Source organism: Pithys albifrons, chromosome 2 (genome assembly GCF_047495875.1).
Source record: "Pithys albifrons albifrons isolate INPA30051 chromosome 2, PitAlb_v1, whole genome shotgun sequence".
NCBI classification, from domain to species: domain Eukaryota; kingdom Metazoa; phylum Chordata; class Aves; order Passeriformes; family Thamnophilidae; genus Pithys; species Pithys albifrons.
In genome coordinates this window covers 117,276,515-117,292,287 of record NC_092459.1, presented here as the reverse complement: position 1 = coordinate 117,292,287, position 15,773 = coordinate 117,276,515, and the positions used below count along the sequence as shown (strand labels likewise).

At 47.0% G+C, this 15,773-nt stretch overlaps 1 protein-coding gene across 7 annotated transcripts in view; it reads left to right on the top strand.

Moving 5' to 3' along the window:
- Positions 1-15,773, top strand: part of EML6 (EMAP like 6) — an 87,202-nt gene that overhangs the window by 28,837 nt on the left and 42,592 nt on the right. For all 7 annotated transcript variants that reach the window (XM_071582241.1, XM_071582244.1, XM_071582243.1 and 4 more), the window contains exons 4-12: positions 208-306; positions 1,647-1,715; positions 3,871-4,056; positions 5,913-6,048; positions 9,131-9,332; positions 12,772-12,909; positions 13,707-13,963; positions 14,573-14,785; positions 15,435-15,602. In XM_071582241.1, coding sequence (XP_071438342.1) covers positions 208-306; positions 1,647-1,715; positions 3,871-4,056; positions 5,913-6,048; positions 9,131-9,332; positions 12,772-12,909; positions 13,707-13,963; positions 14,573-14,785; positions 15,435-15,602 — 1,468 coding nt within the window. The remainder of the gene's footprint in view (positions 1-207; positions 307-1,646; positions 1,716-3,870; positions 4,057-5,912; positions 6,049-9,130; positions 9,333-12,771; positions 12,910-13,706; positions 13,964-14,572; positions 14,786-15,434; positions 15,603-15,773) is intronic.

Below are 15,773 nucleotides of genomic sequence, written 5' to 3'. Positions count from 1 at the left end.
TTCGGAAAAGCACCGTTTCAGTGGCAGTGGCGGGCGCTGGGTGTGTTCGCCTGTGCACGTGCGGTGGGGCAGCCACGGGGCTGTGATTACACCCGGTGGGGCAGCCACGGGGTGTGATTACACCCGGGGAACAGACACGGGGCTGGCTGTGCGTTACACCCGGGGCTCGGGGCTGGCTCTCTGTAACCCGCGTACCTGTCTCCTCAGCGCCTCGCGTCCGTGGGACTGGACGCCAAGAACACCGTGTGCGTGTGGGACTGGAGGAGAGGGAAGCTGCTGGCCACGGCCACGGGGCACTCCGACAGGGTACGGCACCGTGGGATGGGCTGGGCGGGGTGTGAGAGCCCTGAGCGCGGGGCTGGGGAGCTGCACAGGGGGCTGCCAGAGCCCTGCACACAGGGCTGGATGGTGCTGGGGGGCTGCAGAGGATCCTGCCAGAGGGAACTGCCACAGCCCTGCACACGGGGCTGGGGGGCTGCAGAGGGTCCTGTGCATCCTGCCGGGCCTGGGAACGCTGCCCAAGTTACTGTCCTCCTCCCTGGGCCAGAGCCAGCACACAGCACTGCTGGGGAGCCCAGGGAGGAAACCCTTTGCACTTACACACTGAGTGAGTAGGACGATGTGCAACTCCTCCTGTGAGGTGTGCAGTGTGAGTTAGGTGGGCACAGGTCGTGTTCTCTCTGAGGATGCCAAGAACACAGTTTGTCCTGAGGGCAAATTTAATTACACCCCTTTTAGTTTTGCTTAAGACAGTCACCTGTAGAAACAACTTAATCAGGATAAATATTCCTGTTGTATCTGTTAGCTTCAGTCAAGGATCATAAGTTAAATAAAGATGAGAACGGGCCAGGTTTGAGTTTAGGGTGTTATTCAGGATTAGGAAATGTTTACCAGGTTTAACATAAGCAACCCCCTTGACATATATAAGCCCCAGGATGCATACATAAAATACATTATGGATACAGTATGAGAACTTTTCTTGTATCTGTATTATGATACTATAACTGTTCTAATATGGAGGTATTATGTTTTCTGCACATCCTGTATGCAAAGCCGCAGGCTGAGCTTTTCCCTGCAGTCTGTGTGACATACAGTCTGTCTGCATCTTGTGTGTCAGCTGAGTTATCTGGTAGTTCATTTTCACTTGCAGTGTTCCCAACACAGCAGCCTCTCAGTCCTTCTTGAATTTCAGAACTGATGCACTTCCCAGTTCCTTCAGTGGAAGTTTTGCTACTGATCTCAGTAGGTCCAAGATCAGGTTCTGAATTAGCAGAAGACTCCAGGACAGGCAAGAAGTACTAAAATCTTAGTCCCCGTAGACTTTCACACCCAGAAAAAGGAGCTTTTGTGCAGAAGAGGGAGTGGGAAAGAATGCCAATCTAAATATTGTTTATTCAGGTACATCTTGGAGCTGGAATGGGTTGGTGGTGTGGAGTCAGGGATGAGGTGTGTTGACACAACTGTGTGAGGAACCCTCCATGTTTGCCTTAACCTTTGATTACAGTTACAAATTTACCTGAAGAGTGTTCTTTCATTTTTACTAGTATGTTCCACAGAAATTTTGGCTAAGCACTGGTAAAAGCAATATGAACCTACATGCAATTACTGTGTAATTTAAAATACCAGCTTAATGTACTTCTTAACAGATATTTGATATTTCCTGGGATCAGTATCAGCCAAACAGGATCGTCAGCTGTGGAGTGAAGCACATAAAGGTAAAGAGCTCTTATTGTTAACTTGGAAAAAGTATTTGCACCATAAAATCACTGCTCTTACATGAGGAGGGCTTTAAGTATAAGGCAGTTTATATTTTTCTTTCTTTACCCTGTGAACATTTTTGTGTGAAGACAGTTCAGCCGTTCAGCAGTGACTGAGGTACAGGTCCCCTGAATGCACAGGGTGGGAAGATCATCATGATATACTTGTGATTTTGGGTTTCTCTGCTGCCTCAGCTTTTAGGGGTTTCTCTCAAGCATGACAAAGGCTCACTGCACAGCTGCAGGAGGAACTGAGTTAAAAAGTTAATGAAATGGCCTCTCTTTGGCCTCTCATTGCCAGCATTGGTAGGAGCACCTGCAGTGGTGACAACTCCAGTGCCCCACTATTTGCTCCCTCTAAGTCACCTTTGTGGAAGTGTTTGAAATATAAACCTAGATATATACAAGATGTTTAGGGTAAAACATCCTCGTGCCTGTGGAAAGCTTAGAAAGGAGTCCTTGTTTGCCAATATTCCCTTCAGGGTTCTATTTTTCTCCTGTCTCATCAAAAACCTTCCTAACAGATGGCAATTATTTCACATGACTGTGGTGGGAAGAGCTTTAACTAGAAGTTTAGGAAACCAGTTAATATCTCTAGTTCTGGTTCCTTGTGCCCTTAAAACCACCACTGCTTTCAAACTGTGGGTGGTTTTGGCAGCAGTGCTACCATCTGTTGTATCCTGCAGGCTGTTTGCCAAACCCTGTCTTTGTTTGGCACCTGTGCCCTGTTTAAAATGCCATAATTGCCCTGAGCAGGCAGAGCAGCAGCACTGCAAATACCTGGAGATACAGACATGCCAGCACAGGAGGGGAGAGCAGCACAGGGGGAACAATCCCAGTTCCCTCCAGAGGGGCCACAGCAGCAGCCTGACCCTGCTGTTCTGCAAAGGCTGAGGGAACATGAGAACACAGCTCTGAGGGAGTGGTATCACTGGAAGAACTGGGACTCAGCCTTGGGAGTGGCACCATTCACTGCTTCAGCATGGCAGCTCTGCTGGCTCCTGTGGCTGAGCAGCTCTTGGGAGCTGTGGAAGAGCCTGGGAATGGGGCATGTCCCCCTGGGCTCAGGGTGCTGCCTGTGCCCTTCTCCTGGCACTGCTCCTGCTCTCCCTCTCCTCTGCCAAGCAGCATAAGGGCTCTTCAGGCTGGACTCCCTGGGCAGTATTCCCTCTGCTGCTAAACTGGCTGATGGTAAGAGGCAAAGGGAAAATTCAGTTAAATTAGAGAGAAGCATCTGAAATAAAAATCCTTGATCCAAGGATTTTCTGGAATTCAGTTTCATAGGAGTTTTATAGGACATTTTATAAATTTTTCTTTTATAGAGAAAGATCTAAAAATTCAGGTTATAGGCAGGTAATGCAGGCATATGAAGTGGGAATGAGATGGACATTATGCACCCAGATTCAAAAAGAAACAATATGGAATTTCTAGCCCACCAGTAAAGACAAACTCTGTTTTCTTCTCTCCTTTTCCCTTGCCCAGTCAGTGTGAGACTCCTTTTTGCACAGTGTCAGTGCCTGGTAGAAGCCAAGTGGGTGCTGCTTCCATACTCAGGGGACCTGTTTCTGTGGCAGTCCCAGAGCTGTGTCACCCTGCAGTGTCCCAGTCCCCTGGAGCAGGTGGCCCCTCTCTCACTGTGTTTCAGGGACACATCTCTCCCAGGGCTCTGCACGAGGGCAGCACTGTCTGCTCCAGCACGCATGTTGTCCAACAAAAAGTATTGCATCACTTCAGCTGTGGTTTAAGTTTTGCAGACAAGGAAAAGGGGATGTTCTGACTTTAGAAACATGCACTGCAATGGACAGCTTTTCCCAGCCAAACCTGATAAAGGATAGTGAGGGAAGGGAAAGGAGTGGTGTGGAATAGTGAGGCAGCTTTGTGCCTCAACAGCTTGATAACTTATTTTGCTTTTAGACTTACTGCCTTTGCCTGGATCTTTCCTTGGGAAATGGGCTGGTCTGGGAGTAACTGGCATTCTGGTGGGACTGAAGGAATGACTTCAGTGTGTGCCCAGACACTGCTCTGTCAGGATGTGCCCCTGAGAGCTGCATGCCAGTAGGAAAACCAGAAATTCTGCAGCAATGTTTCCTAATGTGCCATTTGCATTTCACAGTTTTGGACACTGTGTGGGAATGCTCTGACAGCAAAGAGGGGAATATTTGGCAAAACAGGAGATCTCCAAACTATCCTGTGCTTGGCATGTGCTAAAGAAGATGTCACCTACTCTGGTGCTCTGAACGGGGACATCTACGTGTGGAAAGGGCTGACCCTGGTCCGCACGATCCAGGGAGCACACGGGGTAAGTTGTGGTCTCATCTCTGACAGGAGTGTGCATTGCTTTGGAAACCTCCCTGAAGGCTCAGCTCCAAAGGTTTCCTTCTGTTTGGGGTCACAGGAGTGTCTGAGGCTGTCCATCCATTAGGAGCTCAGGTATAACATTGCACTTGGTTGTCACGTTGCCAGCAGATGCTGAGCTGACAGTGCCACCACTGCTGAGATTCATGTCCTGGGCCAGCCAAGCAAACTGAACCTCCAGTGAAGGTTCTAAACCTCAAGTTTCACACACTGAGGAGCGTCAGTTACAATCAGTTTACTTACAAAGAGTTGGTAACCAGGTTATCTACTTTAAATAGACCTTTACCACTGAAATTCCCAGGACTGGAAACTGACTCCTCACAAGAGCTTTAGTGTGCAGTAAACCTGTGGAGTCTGTGGATTTGCATTCCAACCACGTTCCAAGGGCAATTTCCTCCAATTAGCCTCATAACACACACCCACACACCACCACCCCCAATCTGGAGCTCTCCTAATTACAGAGCAAAGGGCAGTGTTTAGGATGGTGTTACATTTCCAACCACTCCAATATAATTAATGTACCTCTCTGCTGTTCCTGCAGTAGAGGCACAGGAGGATTTACTTGTCTTATTTCAGATGTCTTTGAGAACTGCTCCTATTTGCAATAGGACTGTGGTTAATGGCATTCTGATGTGGGGTTTTGAGCAAAAGGAGACAAGACTGTTTTCCTTAGGAGAGTGATATGAAATCCAATATTTGGCACTGTAGTTTGCTTCTAGGTCTTTTTTAGAAAGGGCACTGCAAACTTGATGGGTTTTTTCTGACCTCCCAAAATTGGTTATGTTGACACTTCATCAGGATTTGTAGAAACTCTTCAGATGAGATCTGAGTGTGATGGTTGTTTACAGAAGTAATCCCCAATTTCTGAAAGCAGAGAGACTGGAGTCAGTGGGACATCTTAGCTGAGGAGCTGCTGTGAGGTTGCCACATTGGTGCAGCTGCAATAACAGAATGTCTTTGGCAAACAGTAATCCCCTGTAGCAGGTTTGCAGAACTTTATTTAGATGCATTAGAATGATTAAATGCAATCTCTTTGTATATAATGTGATAAATTATGGGATTTGTCATGACTAATATACAATCTCTTGCCCAATTTCTAATCTCTATGTAATTAATAATTAGAAATATTACTGTATTAAGAAATTGCACAAGGCCACTTTGAGTACTGAGTTCTCGTCTCCATTGAATTAATTGCTGTGCAGTTCAATTGTGTTTTAGCTGAGAGGTTTTCCTGACAGAATCCTGACTCAGCAGCCACTCCCTGAGCTCTTCCAAGGTAGCCCAGCACAGTCAGCAATCATGAGGCATTTTGGAAAATGAAGAAGGAATTCAAACTGTGATAGAAACTTGTCTTCAACAAAGAGAATGAACTGACACTCTTTCAGTTCCTGTCAGATTCCAAAGGCTGCCTGAACTGAATTTCTGAAGGAATGCCTCAGTTCCCTCTGCCCCTTTAGGAACATTTGTATGGCGGGTTTGCTTGGGGTTGGTTTAGTCTGGGAACTCTTTATTTCAAGTGTTTCATTTTTTATTTCAATGTCCTTGCCATAATATTAGCTGGACCAGATTTGAAGTTCTGCAGATAGGCCATCACTGCTATTGGTACAAAGATTTCTACACAATCCCCTGAAGTGGAGCACTTGAAATAAGAGCTGTGTGTGCTGGTTTGTGTTCAGGATGGACAACACTTTGCTGCTCAGCAGCTTCTGGCCTTTAACAAGAGTCTGTTCAAAAATGATTGCTTGGTGTGTTTCTGTGGGCTGTAAAGGGCTCTAAAACCTGTTCTGCCCTTGGCTGCAGGCTGGGATTTTCAGCATGTATGCCTGTGAGGAGGGCTTTGCCACCGGGGGCAGAGACGGCTGCATCCGGCTCTGGGACACAGAGTTCAAGCCCATCACCAAGATCGATCTCAGGGAGACAGAACAAGGGTACAAAGGTAACGAGATGCTCCTTCAGTGGCTTCTGCACATCTCCTTTCTGCATTGTGACACCACTGAATGTGAAGCACAGAAGTCTCTGCATGCTGCTGGGCTTTTTCCTTAGGGGCTGTGTGTATGTTTGGATCTGTATTCCCCTTTTTCTCTGATAATGCTGTAGCTTGAAGCTTTCCAGGGTTTGTGGTACAAACAGAGGGATGCTCCCCACCATGCAAATGCAAGAAGACAAGTAAAAACCAATAAACACTCAAAGATGAGAGAATGAAGTTAGCCAACCCCTAATTAATTAATTAATTAATTAGTTGTGGTTCATTTAACTGTCTGAGATTTGTGAAACCTGACACTCAAAGGTGCTGACCATCAGAACACTCCAGGAGTGCATTTGGAGTGGCAGCACCTGCAGATTTGTGACAGAGAATGTCAATAAACTGGTGGTTGTGGCTGTTGAATCTCATCCTCTCCCTGTGAGCTCAGTCACCACTTTATGCTGAGGCTCAGAGCACTCTCAGCCTCCACACATGGGGGGGCACAGCTGGACCTGCCCCAGCACTTTGCCTCACTGCACTGGTCACTCCTGGCATTCAGCCCACACAAAGCTGTGCAGGACATCCAAAAACAGTCCCTTTGCAGTCCTGGCCTTATGCAGTTCTTTGCAGCCAGAATCACAATGTTTAACATGAATTTCTGGAAAAGAGGAGCAGTTCCTTATGGCCATTTACAGCAGTTTTGCAATCCTTTCTATAAATTCTGGAGCAATAACTGACTGTAGTTACACTGAAGGTGAATTCTCATCGGACATGCCATGGAGTGACTGCATATGGAATAATGCCATTATTCCTACCATGTCCTAAATGCTGCAGGGCTGAGACAGTGAAAAAGAAGTTTTTCCCATCATCTCACTTGGCAAAAGCAGTAAAAAATGAAAAAGTGAATTGAGCTGCCATTTGGACTTGTATATAAATTGGAACAATTTAAAAAAATTGAGAAGATCATTGATTTCTAAAAGTCAACCCAGAACAATGTCTTCCCAGCACTGAAATCCTTCAGGTTTATGTTTGATTGTCAAAAAAACCCAAAGCATTGCAACAGGGCCTGCTTTAATTGCAAGAAACTGCCTTAAGCAAGTCTGCAAAATTTTTTTCAAGCTTTAGGCAAAGATAATGTGCCCATGAGGATAATCAGTGGGACCAAGGAAAAGGACATGATGGTGTATCTGTGAAAATCTGGTGGGGCTCCTGCTCTGACTGCAGCTATAAAAAATGAGGACCTTGGAGGAGGCTGCAGGTCATGAAATCCAAGCATGAGTTATATATCCCCTGTCACCATCATTTAAAGAAATGGCATCTTCTGCCTGTTTCAGGGTTTCTGTGTCTCTGTTCCTCTGCTGTGTTCTGAGCTCTGCCTGCCTCATTCCCTTTTGTCTCTGCCTTTCTGCTGTTTCTGCCTGATGTGCCCCTGATTGTCCTGCCCTCAGTGCTGGCTGTGGCAGTGCAGGTCTGTCCTCACTCCTCTTGTGGCACTCAGTCGTTTAAGCTCATCTGGAGCCTTAACTGCCTGCCTGGGACTTTCTGTTCCCCCTTCCACTTCCTTTTTCCAAAGCAGTTTGCAAAGGCAAGGCCTTTCATAGTTTAAGCATCGTTCCAGGGTGCCAGGAGGTCCTTTTTTAGCCCCTGTATTTGCTGTTCCTCAGTCATCCTGCACTGCAGGGCACTAACACTTTAAAATAAGATGCCCCAGCAGTAACCATGTGATCACAGGCCTGGCTTTGTATTGAAATCCATAGGTATATTAGTAACCAGCCCTGGGAACAGCTGCCTCTGTGTGCAGTATGTCCTAGAGGACATGGCCTTGCCCACAGCCCAAGGTGGGCTTTGTGTTCCCCAACCCAACAGTGCCCATTTCCCACCCTTGTCTGTATTCCATTCCCTGTGTGCTCCCTGGGGTGTGTCCAGGGGATGAGAGCCACAACTTCAGCATGGACTCAGCTAAGTCACACAGTGACATTATCAAAATTAAAAGCTGCTGGAAATGAACAAGGAAATGAATGAAGATAAATCTGACCTTCTCAAGAGATGAGAATATTTTATTTATGTGACCAGTAGCTAATTGTATTTTGTATTTGGTTCCAAAAATATGTTAAAGTGACAATGTGTTTGACCTTGGCTACATGACAAATGGATTTTTTTATTCATTCACTTCTCACAGCATCTAGACCTATTACCCAACCTCTAATTTTCTTGTACTAAAACAGAAAACACAAGCACTGCAAGCAGCTGGCCAGAGAATGCCCCCAAATGGCTCAACCTGCTTGTGGTCAGTGACTTTCCAGCTCCACATTAGGATCACATTTGTGGAATAAAATCAAGCTCTAAAAGTTATACAAAGCAAAATTCTGTTGGTTTCAGGTTTGGGAGGGAGGATGTTCTGTGTGTTTGTTTGTTTGCAATAATCCATTTTGACTAAAGTGGGTAAGTGTGATGACATGGGCAAAAGCATTTAGATGCCCCATTAGCATTTTATTTGAATGTGCAAATAGTAAAGTACTGAAAAACTGCATAAAGCCACTTCAGTCACAGGAGCCTTGCCCAATGGAAGGCTCAGCTGCTGCAATCCTGGGCAGTGGAACTGCAGAGTGAACTCCCAGGGTGTGCTCTGAGCACGGCGCGGGGTCCCTGGGGAGCAGCAGCAGCAGCATCAGTGTCACACTTACCCCATTGCCGGGGCTGAGCTGGCTGTCCCTGTGTCACACACAGACTGCTCCCCACCCGTGCTCGGGGCCTTTGGATGAGGCCGGGGGGCCAAACCCTGCCTGTCCCCAAGAAGCACCTGAAGTCCCGCGAGTGCCCGCTGTGCCCTCTGAGGGTGGCACTGCCCCTACCCTGGGCCCCTGTGTGTGGCACTGCCCTTACCCCGTGCCCCTGTGGATGGCACTGCCCTTACCCCGTGCCCCCGTGTGTGCCCCTGTGCCCCGTGCCCCCTGTGTCGGGGCCCTGTGCCCCTTACCCTGGTTCCCCGTGTGCCCCCTGCCCCGCGCACCCCGTGTCGAGCCCCAGCGCTGACGGCAGCGTCTCCTCCCGGCAGGGCTGTCGATCCGCAGCGTGTGCTGGAAGGCAGACCGGCTGCTGGCCGGGACCCAGGACAGCGAGATCTTCGAGGTGCTGGTGCGGGAGCGGGACAAGCCCATGCTGATCATGCAGGGGCACTGCGAGGGCGAGCTCTGGGCGCTGGCAGTGCACCCCAAGAAGCCGCTGGCAGTGACGGGCAGCGACGACCGCTCTGTGCGGTAAGGCCGGATGGAGCCTGGGGGTCTTGTCACTCCTGTGCTCCTTCATTTGCACTTGCTTTGGTTTCTGCCCTGAGCTTTACACTCCATTAACACAACTTTTCCCCGTGGTTTTTTTAGCGTTTTGCTTTTTCTCTTCAGCCTTCATGTTTGGGCTCCACACATCATGTAACAATAATGAGAGTTTGTGTTCCAAACATGCTGGGTATCTCAGCTCTGCTGGAAGTGCTGATGCCTTGTTGTTATGGACAGCAGCTGTGAGGATCTAAATGAGAATGCTCACCTCCTATCTTAGTTCTGTTAAGAATAAGTAACAAGCCTGGTTTCTCCTGACCCTACTATCCTAATTTCCAACTCCTCCATCGTGTGTTTTTCCAAACCCTTTACCAGATGGATGGTTACTGCTTTTTGTTTTATACAGAAGATTTGATTGCATATATTTAAATCAAGCCCAGGCAGTTATCAAAGTGATTTTCAGCTTTTATGAACTACCAGTTAATTTGGAAACATACCTGTGTGCTCTACCCTTTGGGCATATTTCAATGGGCAACATCAGTCTCTTGCCATACCTGCAGCTTGTGAGTGATGGCCCCTCAGGCTGCACATCTCCACTCCCCTGTGCCTTGGAACACTGTCTAAGCACAACTGAAACCCCAGGTGTGAGACTCACACAACTGCCAGTTGCTTTCTGGTCGGGTTTTCTCCCTGGTTGCTACACAAGTGTCATTCCTTTCAGTTTACACAGTGGGGTGTGTGTGCCCAGTGGCACAGGCAGGCCCAGACCCACACTGGAGGGTGCAGGCCTGGCCTGAGGGAGAGCTGCAAAACTGAGATTAGCTTTGCACTGCTCTCAAGCCAATAAGCCACACTGAGACTGGATTTCTTGTCTTGGGCTCATGTTGTGGTGAGCAGAGGAGCCAGCTCTGGCCTGGGGCTGCAGGAGGTGCTGCTGACTCAGAGTGGGCCTGAGCCCAGTCCTGCCCCTCCAGGAAGCACTGCGGGATCTCTGTGTGAACACCAGGCCTTAATTAGTGCTGCTCTAATGACTCTGATCGCTGGGGTGGCAGTCACGGCATCCCTGCTGCCTTTGCACATTGCTCTTCTCTCAAATGGGCAGGGATTTTCTTGCTCTTTATGCTGTTTGGGCACTTCAGAGTGTGGGATTTGAATTCCAGTTCAGGCAGTGGGAGGTTTTTATATTCCAGTGAAACACACAAATATTTGCATTAGGATAAAAATCAACACAAAAGGATTTTCTTCCCATTTTCTTTTCAATATTCAAATTGCATTGACAGCAATGTTCCTGTATTGGTTTTCAATGGGTAATTTCTCTTACTATGTGATTATCATGTTATGTTGAAAAGAGTGGGTATGGAATACAAATCTAAATTGTTCTGGAAGCAGAAGTGTTTGGTGAGTCAGGTGATATGCTCATGTCTGAGGTGTCCTGGTGAGGAGGGATTGCTGCAGACTTTCCCTAGCCCAGCCAAGTGTAGGCTTCAGCATTTCAGACTTGCAAAGCCAAGCATCTGAGCTGGGAGAGCTGCCTGCTGCCTGTCTCAGCACAGCCACAGGTGAGAAGGGCCATTCCCTGCAGGGCACCCAGAGCTACCGACCCCATCACTCCATGCACCTCACACTTGTCTCGGGCACCGCAGAACGTCCTGCTGCAGCACCACGGGGGCTCTGCCAGAGCAGCTCTGCTCCACTGGTGTCCTCTCAGGGCCCCTCTGTGCTCCTGCACCTCTGAGCACATTGGGCACAGCCTGTTTGCCCAGGCCTGCCTTAGGATGTCTGTCCCTGCTGTTTGTGCCAGGCCATGTCCTGCCAGGGGACGGGCACAGCGCAGGGCAGAGCTGCTGTCACAGCAGTGCCAGCTGTGAAGTGTCCCAGCAATCCCCTGGGAGGCTGCAATCAGCCTGTGCTCCCATAAACAGGCTCCTCTGTCAGCTGCAGGACAGAAAAAGCTGTAATGATAACTGATGAAGTGATGTTTCATGGGGAGTTTAAACTCAGGCATTGAAACAAATGCACAGGGAAGTTGCCAAAGAGTGGTGAAACAGTCTTTGCCTTATTTTAAAAGTATGTGCACTTTTTGTATGGAAAAAGTATATTTCTCTGATTTTTCAAAAAATAATGTGTAGAAGTATTTTGTCAGAGAAGATACTTGTTCCATTCTCATAAGCAAAGCCAGGCTTTTACTTTGTCAAGTGTTAATGCAAATGCCTCTATGTGTGCAAAAGCTTTTAGAGTATTGGACAAAGTGATTTATGTGGAAGCATAAATTTTGGAGACAGATTTTATCCTCATGTTTCCTTCAAAATATTTCCAAATCTTTCCTAGATCATTCATTGTACTGAGCTCACAGTTCCTGGCTTGTGAGGCTGCTGGATTCTTGATCCTAATTCTGGTTTGTCTTGGAAAACAGTTTCAACATCCCACATTCATTTTTAAACCTTCTTTTCAGGCTGCATCCATGTTGTGTTTGTGCTGTTTGTTCTTCTGCAAACACGGTCCTTCAACATAACTTTTCCTCCTTTGACATTTCTCCTACTGGTGTATTTTTGGGAGCAGTGCTGTCCCTTCCCAGCCTTTGCTTCACTCAGATGTAAAAGTTATACTCTCTTAGTCTTCTTTACAGTGGTACAAACTTCATTCCCTTAATCATCCTCATAATCCATCCCCACATCTGTTCCTGTCTTCATTCTGATTCCTGAGGTAATTCATAAATTATCATCCACATAGGTCAGGGAGTGTTTCTATTAAAAGGGATTTTATAAATACTTTGGATTTATAACACTATCCTCAATATAAAGATAGTTGGGTGGTGTTGACTTAATTTCTTGACCCTCAGAGAGGTCTTTTATGTATTTTTTTGCATTCTCTTCATTGTTCTTTAAATTTCTAAGTCTTGCAGACTGCTGAGATCTGATTACCCATCTTGCAGTGATCTGGGAAACTTCCTCCTTGCCTTCATAAAAATATAGATACATTTGCCTTTATGTTGGGGCACGATTTAGTGGCGAATTCTTTTCATTGGAGCTGCTGTCAGTGAGTGGCTCAACATGCAGTCTGGGTTCAGAGTTAGGACAAGCAAGTTTTCCCCATGGCTGGCATGTTTATGTGCTCTGAGTGCTGCTTTCAGTCTGAGCTGCACTGACCCCTCCTGTCTGCAGCAGCTGCATTTTTAGGGTTCACCTTGGGGCATTCTATCTGACCAGGTAGGTGAAGCCTGGAGGTAACACCAAACCATGATGCAGTTGAGCTTCAGCCTGTTTTCTTCTCCCCTGTCAGAGTTCAGGTTGGAAAGGACCTCAGTCCTTTGCAGAGTATTAACACCATGTGTGCAGCTGAGCTGGCCCTTTGGGGTGACTCCTGATGGCATCCAAGGGGTGGCACTGAGGGAGGATGTCCTGCTGTTCCCCTATGTCCGGTGCAGGTTGTGGAGCCTGGCTGACCACGCGCTGATCGCTCGCTGCAACATGGAGGAGGCCGTGAGGAGCGTGGCCTTCAGTCCCGATGGGGCCCAGCTGGCTCTGGGCATGAAGGATGGCTCCTTCATTGTCCTCAGGGTGAGGTAAGAGGGGCAGGGCACTGGGGAAAGGAATAGGCATGGAGAGAACGTGCTGTGGAGAGGGGTCTCCTGGGTTGTACAGTTCGTTCCCATCATACTTGTTCCAGGCAAAAGAATTGGTGATGGAAAGACATTTTAAAGTATTTTCAAGATAGAGTGAAATAGCCAAACTCCCAGATTTCAAAACACATAGGCTGCTGTAATTAATACTTTGAGGAATTTACCCCTTCCTTACCATTATTCCAAATATTTGCTAAACATGTATGTAAAATTCTTGAAACTACTGGTTGGTAGGAAGGAAAATCCTGTGAAAACTCCTGTGATGCTCTGCTTTAATGACTTGAACAAAACTTAAGTGAGCTGTTCATATTCATTTAAAAGCCTTCCCAACCACCGGTATTTTTCTAAGCAGTTAATCTTTGTCTCTCAGTAATCTTGTCCTTGCTAATTTGCCTGACACCTCTTAGAAATCTGTCTTAGGCTAGGAATGATTCTCCTTGAAGGATTCTGCTTTCAGCAGTACAGTGTGTCAGGATTGTGCTTACAGAATGCACGTGTTTGTAAATTAACTTGAGTCTTCATTTTTGTAGTGTTAGCAGTACTCAATTAGTACAAGTGGACAGCATGGGGAGTGTTGTGGCCAGGTGAGGTGGTTCTCTCTGATGCTGAGAGCCAATGGCAGGAGTAGGAAGTTCTCACAGACAAAGTGTTTTACCGTGAACTCTGTGTTCAGTTGTACAACTGACTCAGAGCACTCGCTGTCCCTGTCCCGGGGTTGCCATGTGCCCCGGTGCCTGCAGGGACATGACAGAGGTGGTGCACATCAAGGACAGGAAGGAGGTGATCCACGAGATGAAGTTCTCCCCGGACGGCTCCTACCTGGCCGTGGGCTCCAACGACGGCCCCGTGGACATCTACGCCGTGGCCCAGCGCTACAAGAAGATTGGCGAGTGCAGCAAGTCCTCCAGCTTCATCACCCACCTCGACTGGTCTGTGGACAGCAAGTTCCTGCAGACCAACGATGGGGCAGGGGAGAGGCTGTTCTACAGGATGCCCTGTGAGTGTGGGAGGGCTCGTGGCATGGGCCAGTGGGACTGGGTGTGGTCTGGAAGGGAACACCGCAGATCTGAAATAGATAAAACACCTGCAGGCAAAGTTTTCTGGATAGAACTCACGGAAATACCTGCTGCTCATTTCCTATTCAACATTTCCAGAATATCCCCACCCTCAGCTTTGAGTAAACACTGTCTGCATTTCTGCTGCGTCAGGTGTGTGTTTTTACATCAGAACTTCCACAGTTTGAACACTCCTGGTAACTACCAAAGCACCTGTCCCTGTTGTGTTTCTGTCAAATGATGAGTGATTTCTGTGTTAGTGATTAGAATGCAGTAAATCAAAATAGGAATTACAGCTCCAGCTGCTGAAGTTCTCAATGGTACAGCTTGTTATAGAAACAGTAATGGGAAATGATTACTTTATTCCTACTCTTCCTTGAGAATGCTTCCTGATGTTTAGAAGATCATAGGAGTTTAAAAAAGATTGTGCATCTTCTTAATTGAGGTTAAAAATTAATCCCAATCATAATACACAGGTAAATTTTATGTAAAGAAATAGAGTTTACCCAAAAGCAAATTATTAAATTGATTATTCACTTTCATATTTTCAGCTGGGAAGCATCTCACTAGCAAAGATGAGATCAAAGGAATCCACTGGGCCTCCTGGACCTGTGTGATAGGATCTGAAGTGAGTGGAATTTGGCCAAAATACACAAACATCACAGATGTCAACTCTGTGGATGGAAATTACAGCAGCTCAGTGCTGGTGACTGGAGATGATTTTGGGCTGGTGAAGCTATTCAGGTTTCCATGCCTAAAGAAAGGTAGGACAGTGTTTTGTGCTGCTGGCAAATGCAATATTTACCTTGATACCATAGCAGTATATTTTCTAGCGTGGCTTTTCATTCTTATGTACAATTCAAATTCAAATGGACAATTTGTCATTATAAAGAGACATAAAGATGAGACTTTAACCTCTCTGCTTGTAGCAATTCCTGTCCCTACAGGGTATGTACTTGGTTTCAGAACTGTTGAGGATGTGGTTGTTTCCTCAGGATTTGCACTATACTGAGCATAAAGCCAACAGTAAATGGAACAACCTTTTGGCTTTCTGTGATTTCAGTGTTTAATTTGATATCACACCAGTTTCAGAATTGGTGTTTATTTTATAGGACATGCAGAGTTCACACTGGCAGTCATGGCCAGAAAGGGGAAAATTACACCCTGTGTGTGTCTAGTACTTCCTGCCAAGGTTTAAGTACTTTTCTGAAAACTGCAGCTATGGTTCATATCATTTTATGTCATTTATTTTTGTATTACAATTGCTTTTGTATCAGAATATCCAGCGAGGCATTGGAGCATTTGTTGGGTTTCAGTTTTCCCTGGCGTGTCCAGACTGTTTCCATTAGAACCCAACCTTGTGAGTGCTGTTGTGTCTCCTGCCCTGCTGACAGCGGTCCTGTTGTGTTGCAGGAGCCAAATTCCGGCGGTACGTTGGCCACTCAGCACACGTCACCAACGTGCGCTGGTCCCACGACTGCCAGTGGGTGCTGAGCACGGGCGGCGCCGACCACTCCGTGTTCCAGTGGAGGTTTGTCCCAGAGGGGGTGACCAATGGCAGCCTGGAAGCCTCTCCACAAGGTAAACGAGACCTCTGCTGAAGGGTTTAGCCAGGCAAATCAGCACAGAGTGCAGCTCTTATTGAATTGACAGGATGTATTTGTATTAGAATTGTCTGGAATTGCAGATGCTCAGCATGTTTGGAGGTTTGAATTTTCAGAGACAGCCACTGGTTGGAGGCAAGCTACATTA